The sequence below is a fragment of the Aristolochia californica genome, unplaced genomic scaffold (genome assembly GCF_029961685.1).
Source record: "Aristolochia californica isolate CCGP_79_NKW_82.1479 unplaced genomic scaffold, dmAriCali1.0.hap1 SCAF_2, whole genome shotgun sequence".
NCBI lineage: Eukaryota > Viridiplantae > Streptophyta > Magnoliopsida > Piperales > Aristolochiaceae > Aristolochia > Aristolochia californica.
Genome location: NW_027181881.1, coordinates 9,396,638 through 9,408,727, shown reverse-complemented (window position 1 = coordinate 9,408,727; position 12,090 = coordinate 9,396,638). Strand labels below are relative to the sequence as shown.

General features: G+C 35.8%; 1 protein-coding gene across 1 annotated transcript; it reads left to right on the top strand.

Moving 5' to 3' along the window:
- The first annotated feature begins 645 nt into the window (after positions 1–645).
- Positions 646–1,587, top strand: LOC137957284 (heat stress transcription factor B-3). The gene is made up of 2 exons (XM_068805041.1): positions 646–950; positions 1,068–1,587. Exons 1-2 carry the CDS (start codon positions 714–716, stop codon positions 1,503–1,505), a joined length of 675 nt encoding a protein of 224 aa, XP_068661142.1. The 5' UTR covers positions 646–713; the 3' UTR covers positions 1,506–1,587.
- The last annotated feature ends 10,503 nt before the right edge of the window (positions 1,588–12,090 follow it).

Below are 12,090 nucleotides of genomic sequence, written 5' to 3'. Positions count from 1 at the left end.
CTTGGGTTTTTTCTTTTTTAAATCTTGCCCACGGACTCACTTGGATAGTTCTTGTTTACGTACAAAACCTATTTTATATGCATAAACTTAGTTTTTTATTAAAAAAAGATTAATTTGAATAATTAATTGGTATATTTTAAAATAATTTTTAAAAAAACTATAACATCTTTATCGTACTTTAGATGCGTCTCAGAGATGGTTGCCGGCGGCGGAAGAAAACATCAAAAGCAGCAAAGAGGATGAGCAGAGAAAAGTCAAAAAGGTCACGTCGCTAGAAGAAAACCAAAGGCTCGTTGGAAGAAATTGGAAGGTACTATCCGACAAAACAATCCAGTCCTCCCTAGAATTGTAACAGTAAACATCATCATAATTAAGCAGCTCCGCCTACACTTTGGATTAAATTATGACGTACAGACGTGCAAGATATATACTTTCCTCCATGGAAAAGCCCACAGAGGAAGAAGAGGAAGAGTAGCAGCAACTCGCTCTTGCATTTCTCATGAACTGTGGATTCGTGTTGGGTTTCTATTGCTGGAGTTGGGATTTCTTGTCCGCCCTTCTCCTCTTCTCCGTCTGAGTCCCCCTGCTCTTTTTTCTTGTTTCCTTTCTTTTTCTCTTTTCGTCTACTCCTGATTGCAGCTTCTTTCCTCTATAAGCCTGCTAATTAATTCTTCCTCTTAAAACTCCTTCTTTCTGCAATCGCTGATTGACTCATGGAGGTTGAAGGCGAAAAGGGTGTTCCTGAATGCGCACGGAGGGCGTCTCCACCACCCTTTTTGTTGAAGACCCATATGCTGGTCGAAGATCCGGCCACGGATGAGATCATCTCCTGGAATCCACAAGGGACCACGTTTATCGTCTGGCAGCCTGCCGAGTTCGCCAGGGATCTTCTTCCTACGCTTTTCAAGCACAGCAATTTCTCCAGCTTCGTTCGACAGCTTAATACTTACGTATGTTTTCCTCTTCTTTTTTTCCCTTTAAATCTCAATTTATCAGACAGTTGCAGTAGGACTTTTCGAATCCAATGGCGGCGGTCTGCTCCCTTTTAATTAATTTTCGTTTTGCAGGGATTTCGGAAAGCCTCGTCCGGCAGATGGGAGTTCCAGAACGATTTGTTCCGTCGAGGTGAGAGGGAGTTACTGTGCGAGATCAAGCGAAGAAAAGCATGGACTGGTAAGTTTCCCACAGTTCCTCTTCGGACTCAACAAGCCGGTGACCCTGATGAGGATAAGGAATCGTCTTCCACGTCAGGTTCATCGGATCACAACAGTCTTTGGGACGAGAACAAGCGCCTGAAGAGAGAGAACGGAGTTCTCTCATCCGAATTGGTGGGTATGAAGAGGAAATGCAAAGACCTTCTTGATCTGCTAGCTGGTTATGCCAAACACGACGTCGCCGTGGAGGACGAAGGTCCTAAACTGTTTGGGGTGAGATTGCACGGTGCGAAGAAAAGAAAGCAGGAGGAGATGAATGAGGCGATTCATGTGATGTTTCCCCAGGCATGAAATATATTATGCATGTAAAAATGTAGTTTTAGTACTATATCCATCGATATGCTGTCCGCAAAATGGAGCAGCAACACTCCCATATTACCCTGAAACAACTAATTTTCCCCATTAAATTTCCAAAGTAGGTCAAAAGAACCAGTCGTGCTCATATTCTTCTTTCGTGGTAAGGCACTTTTTACAGGCGAATAACAGACCACCTTCTTTCCCTAACTCCTCAACTACTTGCGTAAATCACCAGCAACTTATTTCATTTTATTTTCTTGAGTAGAACAGTTCAGCTCTGCACGCAATCCCTCCTGGAAATGGACTATTAGCACATCCCCACTGTCTGTTTTCTGTCGTTTCAACAACCCCAGATCAGAGGGACAAGACGCTGCATTATTAGGAAAGAAGCTTCCCCCTGCAATTGTTCTTCAAATGGAAAAAAGTAAGAGGAAAATGGTGAGCGACCTTTAGACCAGGGGAAGCAGGACATCACCAACCCATCTGAGAAGGCCTTCTCCTCCTTTTAGACGAAGGAAAAGCGCGCATGCTGCTTATCTTTATAAGTAACGAGAGGTGTGCCGCATGGTACGCTGAATTGGAATCACTGAGAAACCATGAAAATGAAATTAAAATCTAGTCATATGTCAAAGCCTACCTTGAAAGATTACTGTGTGAAGCGTGGTTTGATTGCTTTCTTTCCCATGTCTGGTGGAAGAAGCCGAATAAATTCCTTTAATAGAACGCATCGTTTGAAATTGGTAGGTGCAAGTCGTTTTCTGCGTCTCTTTCTTACTCGTAAAGAATATTTAAGAAATAGAAAAGGCAGAACGCATTGTGATTTAAAAACCAGGAATCCGATCCAAAGTCAGATCGTAGAGATATGTGTTTCGTATTTTGTTAGACTGACTTTAAACCGGAGACAACCACTTTTCAGATTGATCTTCGATGGAATTTTGATCTTTTTCCTCCCCAACGATCAGCAGGTCTCGAGGTAGATGGGAAAGAAGGGGTTTTTTCCTCCTCTATCCCTGTGTAAAGGAGAGATTGGATCTCCTCGACTGCAATCTCTAGAACTCACCAGTAAATACTCCACTCGTTTCCACCCACGAGCACAAAAGTGATTTGTTAGGAATTAGATACCCTAATTTAATATTATCGAGAACAATAACAGTAGCAGAAAAAAAATAAAGCTTGAACGTACAATGTTTATACAGGTTCGCCTCAAGGTGAAACGACGTCATGTTCTTCTACCGCTACAATAATTCACTACGATGAAAAAGAAGTTTACAAGAGAAATCACACACACTCAAACTCTCTGTGTTTTTCTCTTAACCTCTTTCTCACACAACTGATGAGGATAAGGAATCGTCACGGTCACTATTCTAAAGATACCTTACGGCCTCTATAAATACAATCTTTTTCATAAATAAAAAGCACGTCAATTACTTCCCTATCAGTTATCTGTATGAACCCAAATCAATCGCCCAAGTGACGTAGACCATTAGGCGTTAGAAAATCCTATGTAGAATTACGCCCTCATGCCATTTTGGCAAATACGAACCCATTCAGACCCATGTGACAAAACAGTCTAAGCAAATCCTACCTCCCTCAGAGAGTGTGACCAGTCTAATGCGACCATTGATACTACAATGAATTAATTGCACACGTGAGGTTTCCTCTATAAGGTGTGAACAAGGGTATTGGCTCCATTGGACTAAGTCCCATCCAATCGCTGAGGAAATAACAGATCAAGACACCAGACATGAACCCATACTGCTCAAGTGCTCATACACATGTCAAGGATGGACGCCGAAGTAAGTTGGAATCTTGATGAAAGAAGAGGCTAGGAGAAGAGGAAGAAGAAATGAAAGAGCTTAAGGTTTGGAAGGAATCATTCAGGTGAAAATGGGAGTCGTTGACAACATGAGGAAAAACTTATTACATAGAAAGAGTTTTCAGGGAAAAAAACGTACGGAAACTACTTTCCTACTCGATATGAATTAACTTAACTTTTACGCCACACTGAAAGGAGGTAAATATAGCGGATCATCATTACGATAAGGATTTGGGTGATGGGACTGGTCCATATCTCATCTCTTAAGACTGGCCCATAATGGGAGTGGTACATCGTTTAATTAAGACTGCTTTCGTTCAAATTGTATTAAGTCTCTATATGTCCAAAGAGAGCCAGATACACGAGGGCAGGTACATCTCTTTAAGACTGCTTCCGTTCAAATTGTAATAAGTCTCTATGTTGTACTAAGCATTATTTATACCAAAGAAAGATGGGAGTTGGGAGGGTTGTAATTCTCCTTTCAGCCGATGCATTGGACGTATTAGAGGGAGCCACTATGTTTAGCAAGATAGATTTGAAGAGAGGGTCTCATCAAATCTAGATTAGACCTAATGTTGAATGAAAAACAATCGAAGAATCATATCAATGGACGGTGATGGTTTTAAAGCTTCTGGTTTTTTTTATCGACAACCTCTTTACTCTAGGTCGAAGCGGCATTGTAATCATCTTCGAGTTGTTTTTACTGCATTGGAGGAAACCTGCTCTATGCTAAACTTAAAAGTAAGCTTTTTAATACTAACAAACTGGTTTTTATTTGGTTGGTGAATGATATTGATATATAAGTGGCTGAAGAAAATATGAGAGCAATTATAGAATTACCCATTCCAACAAGTATTCATGAAGTCAGATCATTTCTATTAAATTCTAGGGTTTCATGCTAAAACACAGTATGTGTATGTCAAAGAAAGGAAGAAAAGGATGTGGAGATGTAGAAGAGAAGACGAGAAGATATTAGGGTCCAGAGGAGAGAAAAGAAGAAGTAGAAGAAAAAGTGTGAACATGAAGCAAATTTAGGTAAGGAAAGTTGTGCCCACGACCTCTCACCATTCATTGTTTGTAGTTCCTTTCTTCCTTATACATGTATGTCCCTTGATATGGGCTGAAATAGAGAAAAATAGTATAAACTCAAATATGAACTAATTATACCAATACCTTTATTTCTTCTATTTTCCAACAATTTCATGGTCCGATTACTTCCCAAAAGAGATTTTTATGTTATTTCAATAGAAATATCCGTTCCAATTAACAAATCAAGTGCCTGATAAAGCTTTTACCTAATAATATTTTTTTTAAAAAAAAGCTACTGCACAACTATTTTAGCCTTGCCTACTTGAGAATGTTAAGATTCTTCTTTTGCATGTAATGTATTTGGAGGCTACAATAGACGTAGGGGGATCTTTCGGACTTGTTACATGCGGGTACAAATAGATTTCCATGTGATTTAGAAGCGGTAGACTCCTGGTGGAGGACTTAACTTAAGATGGGAAGGCATCTAGGGTTTCCTAGGGTTCGACTAAAAAGAAATGTGTAAGGTAGTTCAAAGGGAAGAAAGGGATGGATAGGTTAGTGAGACCGTTGGTTATGAGGGATGTGATGGTTTATAGGATAGAGTAAAAGTTTGACAACAATAGGGAGTTTCCTAGCAAAGAAGGAGAGAGCTTTGTTCAAAGAGAAAGAGAGTTGAGCAAGGTGGCATGGAAGGAGAGTGGAAGGAGGTGTTGGGAAGATAGAGATTATAGAAGATCGGGTTAATTATCATAGAGTGATACGAGTTTTAAGTTATTTACCTATTTTGGCATGCTTTAGTCATTTTTATGCATTCCAAAACTAGGGGGTTGTTTATGTTATTTATGAATGTAGTTGGAACTTCATTATAATTACTTTTGGAGAATAAAAGTGAGCATGGTTGACAATATTAACCTAGATTGACTCAAGCCCCTGATTTTGATGATAGATAAATTTAAGCTAGTGAGCCAATAATTATAAATTAAGCATAGAAGGATGCATTACCTATAAGAGACACACATACAAGGTCTATGAGGGAGAAGTGACCAAATCAACACAAAAGACCTTGAGCCAAGTGAAGAAGAAGTCATCTTGAAGAAGCACATGTGAGGAAGTATGAAGACTTAAAGATCTAGATTCTAAGTTTCATAGAAAACTTGAAGAACTTTGGCTATGTAAGAGGATATTCAATCAAATTCTAATTCTTAGGTAAAAGTATGTTTTATAGAATAAGGGTTTAAAAGATTTTCTAAAACCATGTTTGGAAATCTCATACAAATATTAAAGAAACAATAAATCCCTTAGTTTTTGCCTAATCCATATTTAGTCTTAATTGCATACACTGCCAAAGGGTATGATCGGTCATGGTACTAAACGTATGATTGAGCATCCATAATGCATGATCGGTATATTGTATGAGCATGATCGATAATCCAATATGTTGTAAGGCAGGGTCTATAATGCATGATCGATCATTCTTTACATGGTTAATTGATTATCTAGAATGTTTCTAGGTAGGTATATAAAGCATTGATCAATGACTATAAGGCATGATCAATTATTCAAATTTGAAAATCTTTATAAAACATTTGACCGATGGCCTGATCAATCACTAGGCCTCAGGGAGTCAAAACATTTAGTCATTGGAGGTGAAAGATTGATCAATGAAAATGTATGATTGGTCATTCCTCAAGAGTAGTTTGTTTACAAGGTAAAAAAGGCTAGTTTCACTAGAAAACTTATAAATAACGAACCAACTCATTCCAAAGCTTTCAATGGACATTTATGGGGAGGGGTAACGTGAATCACCTAGTGAAAGTGAATTTTTTTTTTTTTTTTTTTGTGTTAGTGTACTCAATGAAAAGTGCAGTATAAAGTATTTTCTTATGTTAGTGCGCACAATACAAAATTCTATGGAAAGTGAAGAATGAATTTATTAATAAAATAATCTAAATAGATTTAACATTATTTAGATAGTTTTATTTAACTTTTTAATTAACAAAAAAGATAATTTTTTAAATAAAATATTAAATTAATTAAATATAAAAAATAATATACCTAAACAAATATGGTTACTTTTATAATGTCTAGATATTTAATCAAATTCTTACTTTTACAAAATTTAAATTATCACTCTTAAAATTTAGTAATTTAATATACTATTAAAAGTCATGAATATAACAAATAAATACATAGGGTATTTTATTAATAAAAAAAGATAGATTTTTGTTTAGTCTAAATTAATACAATAATTACAAAGTAAAATGGAACTATTAATTTAATTAATTATAAAAAATAGAATACTTAAAAAAATGTTTATTCTAGATACTTGATCAAATTCTTACTTTTACGATATCTTAATCACCACTCTTAAATTAGTAATTTAATATAATATTAAAAATCATGAATATAATAAATAAATAAGATATATTTTTTTAAGTCTAAATTAATACAAAAATTATAAAGTAAAATTAAAATATTAATGTAATTAATTATAAAAGTAGAATACCTTATTTTACTCTAGATACTTGATCAAATTCTTACTTTTACAATATCTTAATTATCACTCTTAAATAAGTAATTTAATACAACATTAAAATTCATGAATATAATAAATAAATAAATAAGGTATTTATTAATAAATAATATGAATATTTCCATTAAAATTCAAATGAATTAGTTTACTCTCAACATTGAACGTTGAATGAAATGATGAGTGAAAGTGAATTACCTATGTAATTCACTTTCACTCTCCACTTACATAGTGCACTAACGCTTTTGAAGCCACTTTCCCTAGTAAAAGTGAATTCACATTCACTTACACAATGCACTTACAAGCTCTTATTTCAATACCAACACCTTCTACAATGATTTTTGTGCCAAAATTTCTGATTTTACCCTTTACATGAGAACAAAAACCCAAATCTGCCATAATTTCAAATTCTTTGCATATCTATTGGTATTCATAGTTCAATCAAGGTCCACATACTTAATTGCATGTAGTCAAACAATTGGAAGCTTGGATCTCACTAGGATTTGGTTGTCTCTCCAAAAGAAAGGTATAAATTTCATTTTTTTTCTCTCTTGTATTTTCACTTCATTTTCTTTTATGGAGGTTTGCTAGAATCTTGAATCTATAAGAGGAGCGGCCACTAAAGCCAAAATGTATTTATAAGAAAATCTCTTGGGGCAAGATTGGGATACTTGTAATTGGGTGTTACATCTTTGTAATTTTACTTGTAGAGTAAATTAGACAAGTTTTCCAAGCAAGAGTTATTGGATGCAGAGTAGTCTTAGGGAATTGAGAATAAAAATCTTTGCCTTCCCCCCCCCCCCCCCCCCCCCCCCCCCCCCTTCCCGTTTCTTGAGATACCACATTGGGCAAAATGTATCTTCTGTTTTTACTCATTAAAATAGGAGTGAGTGCCACTCTAGAAAAGGCACAACCTCTCTACTTCATTTTTTTGTCTATCACTCTTATTTTCTTATTGCTTATTCCTTATTCTCAACAAAATATTGCTTAACATATCAACTAGCATTAGAGTGACTGATCCTTGGTCGTGGGTGGTCGACTTGGACCTGAATTTAGTATAGAAGGGAGGTCTTCAAAATCTTCTTCCGGTGAGGATTGTTTGTGCACGTTAGTTTTTTTCTCAATACCATTAAGTATTGGCCTGTGTGGCTTCTTAGGGGGGGGGGGGGGGGGGGGGGGGGGGGGGGGGGGGGGAGGGAGGTGAGTTGAGGATTTCAAATTAAAAACTAAGTAAGGTGTGTAAACAAATAATCATGCAATATCCCAATTTCAATGAAAAGTAAATATTCACACACCATATGAGACAAAGAGAATTTTTGTTGTTGATGTTGTCCTAGTGTTATCCATTGCCCAAGAACCCTTGCTTGGAAAATTCCATTATTTTAAAGCTCTAATATCTGGAATTTACACCAAGAGATTTTGGCTCTCCTTAGCTCAATACACACTTTTTACAAATACAATTTCCCCAAGAGATAGGATAGGTTTTATCTCTAACTAGCCATTTCTACCTAGATTGAATAGGTTCCACATGAACCTTTTACAAATTTAAAATAAAATAAAGGAAAAAATTAAACCCTTAACTTGGAGAGTACGTTCTTGTTGAAGAGCAGATATGTAAGAGTCTTAAATAAATCACAGAATAAGCAGTCTCATAGAGCCAAAATTAATATGGTGGAGTCTAAGAAGAGTCTCATAGAAGGAGGTCTCACAAAAGAGTCTCAACTAAAAGTGTTTTAGTTATGTTAGTCTTCTATTTATGCTCAGTTGTTAATTGTTCTATGACTCATCTTGTAGTGTTTAACTTTGGGTATAACTAGGATAAGGGTAGTTTAATTGTAGTTGGATTCTACTTGTTTCCTCTATTATAAATAGAGACTCATTGTACTCAAGTTACTACAAGTCAGTGAAGTTTTTCTCTTTTTCATAAATTCAACACTTCTCTTTGAAAGATCCAAGCTTCCACTACTTTTGCAGCTCAATGTGGAGTAAGGGAGCTTGTCTAATATGAAATGCAAGGGAAGGAAAAGGAAAGAGTAGAGAATTTTGAAAGGTTCAGACTCTCTCTTTCACTCTAAAGCACTTTTGAGAAATTTTGCAAGATTGAGAATAAAAACTCAAAAGGATTTGTCAATAAATGCTCATTAACTTCTCTACGCATGGTTTGGTGGGGTATTTATAACTTTCCCAAGCCAAACTAGCCTTTTTTTTCCTGTTTGAAAAAATTAGTACATTGATTGATCAATCTCTGTAAAGAAAGAAGATGGAGGAGGTTAGGTAGGTGATGCAAGAAAGAGGATATATGCAAAAAGGAAATAGAATCTTTCATAATTACAACTCTTAAAATATTTCATAATTACAATTCATGCCACTCACTCTCTTAATAAGAATAGATGCCACTCATTTTACTTCAATCCTACCCCTCTAAGTTGGTGTAAAAACATCAAATATCCCCAGCTTGGTACATGTAGTTCATAGGGAGCTTGCAGAAATAGTTTTTGTGAAAATATATGCAAGTTGGTTCTTGGAAGGAACATACTACATGGATATAACACTTGCTTGCAATGTTTCTCAAACAATATGATAGTCAATTTCAATATGATTGGTTCTTTAATGACAAACTGGATTGGTTGCAATGTGAACTTATGTCTGGTTGTTACAGTTGCCACAATTGAGTTGCCTAGGCTTACTTGTTTGAAACCTAAGATCTGTCATCAAGGATTTTATCCATAATAATTCACTTACTACATGAGCCATGACACTGTATTCTACTTCCGCACTTGACCTAGCCACAACATTCAATTTTTTGCTTCTCCAAGTGACTAAATTAGTTCCCACAATTGTACAATAACCAGAAGTTAATTTTTGGTCATCAGGAGAGTCAGCCCAATATGCATCTATAAAACCCAATATTTCCATAGAATTACCGTAATAACCCTTGACTTGGATGTTTCTTTAGATACCGAAGCACTCTCTCTTGTGTTATCCAACAAGACTATCAGGGTCGATGCATAAATTGATAGATGACACTCAGAGAATAAGATATGTCAGGTCTTGTATCTATGAGGTAAATTAATTTTCCAACCAAATGTTGGAACCTTCTAACAACAATTGTATCCCTAGATTCAACTCACAATTTACTGTTTGGTTTCATTGGTATATTATTGGGCTTACATTCAAGCATTCCAGTTTATTTTAATAAGTCGAGAACATACTTCCTTTGAGACAAATTAATGCCATGTCTGGATTGTAGAACTTCTATACCCAAGAAATATTTGAGGAATCCTAGGTGTTTTATTTGAAAATTTTCATTTAAGTCCTTCTTTCTTTGTTGAATACCCTCAATATCACTCCTAGAAATAATAATATCGTCAATGTAAATAGCCATAAGAATCATGCCTTTTGCAGATTTTTTTGTAAATACAGAGTCACTTTCACATCATGTGAAACCAAGGCGAATAACCATAGTAGTAAATTTGCCGAACCAAGCATGAGGGAATTTTTTCAACCCATAAATAGCTTTATCTAGGAGACACATATTCTCCCCCTCAACAACATAACTTGGTGGTTGGCACATATATAGGTCACCATTGAGAAACACATTGTTAACATCCAACTAATGTATAACCCATTTAAATTGTCGACTAAAGAAACAAGAACTCATATAGAATTCATCTTAGCTATTGGAGAAAAGGTTTCATCATAATCAATACTATAAAATTGAGTTTACCTTTTGCATCCAACCCAACTTTATACTGGCTACTGTACCATCAAGGTTATATTTAAGAGTATAAACACCCATGTACAATCCAGTGGATTTTGAGTTGATGGAAGAGAAGCCAAATCCCAAGTATGGTTGTTATCCATGGTTTACATCTCATCATCCATGGCAGATTTTCATCTTGGATAGTGTAAGGCCTCATCATACGTATTAGGAACGGTGGAGGATGACACTATAACCAAGAATGAAACACAAGTTTTGGATAGGCAGTGTGTGGAAACAAAGTTACCAATGGGATGAGATGTGGACGATTGTCTAGCAGCAGTGATACTAGGTTCTTTTCATAGGGCAATTGATCTGGTGTCACAAGTGAGAGTACGTCAAAAGCATCAGGAGACTCCAAAAGTGAGTAGTTGGTCGGAGGAGAGAGAGTAGTCTTTAATGTCAAAGATGACTTCCCATTTTCCTGCACTTGGTAATCCAATGTGACAACTGGCCTAGGCATCCTTGTAGAAGGTGTAAAACCTGGAGAAGAGCTAGCAGAAAAGTATGGTTGATCTTCAAAAAATGTTACATCAGTAGAGACAAAGGTCTTTTTGAGACTAGGTGAATAACACATATAACCTTTATTTATTTTTTGAGTATACTCGGAAAATACACTTGATAGTATGGGGTTAAACTTGTTTTAGTGAGGACCCAAATTATGAACAAACAAAACTCACCAAAATACTCGAGGAGGTAATGGCAAATCAAATGAATCATGAAATAACATGGAAAATGGTGAACTCTCATATAATACACTAGAAGGCAGGTGGTTTATTAAAAAAATAAGCAATTAGAACTGCATATGGCAAATAAAATTGAGGGACATTCATAGACTACATAAGTATCCATGCAACTTCAGGATTGACTCCCTTCTTGATTTTGAAAAAAAAAAATTGAGCTAATAATTGTAAGTCTAGTATTTCAAATACATTTTCTTCAAGAGACACCAAATTAAAAGGTCTAAGCATTGAATCAAATCAAGCCTCTCAAAGACCTCAATCTCCAAGGAATGTCAAAGCACTCTTAAAGAAGCACCCTCGGAAAAAGAAGAAAAAAATGAAGACTAGAGTTTTGGAATCATTGAGAAATTTCAAAACTCACTCTATGTAAGAAAGCAACCCAATTCTTTCAAAACTTGAGGTACAATGCAAATTTTGGAGCTTTATGACTTACTTTGCATTCAAACATGGTTTTAAAAATGCATACACACATTTCATGCATGTTAGAATCACAAATTTCCAAGCTTTAAAAATTCATATAGTGAATTGGCACAGGAATGTCTGCTCAACATCTACCCATGATTGATCAACCAGAAGTGCACAAGCCAAAAAAATAAAGCATGACCGATAAACCAAGATTGATTGATCGATCATCCAAACATTGGATAAACTATGTTATAAAACCAATTGGGCTGATCGGTCAACACTATTTAGGCAAAGCA

What these genes read in the sequence shown, in the direction of transcription:
- LOC137957284 (XM_068805041.1), top strand. Translation starts at nt 714, where the DNA reads ATGGAGGTTGAAGGCGAAAAGGGTGTTCCTGAATGCGCACGGAGGGCG. An exon ending in TTCGACAGCTTAATACTTAC is followed by an intron (nt 951 to 1,067) that starts GTATGTTTTCCT and finishes TTCGTTTTGCAG; the next exon opens with GGATTTCGGAAAGCCTCGTC.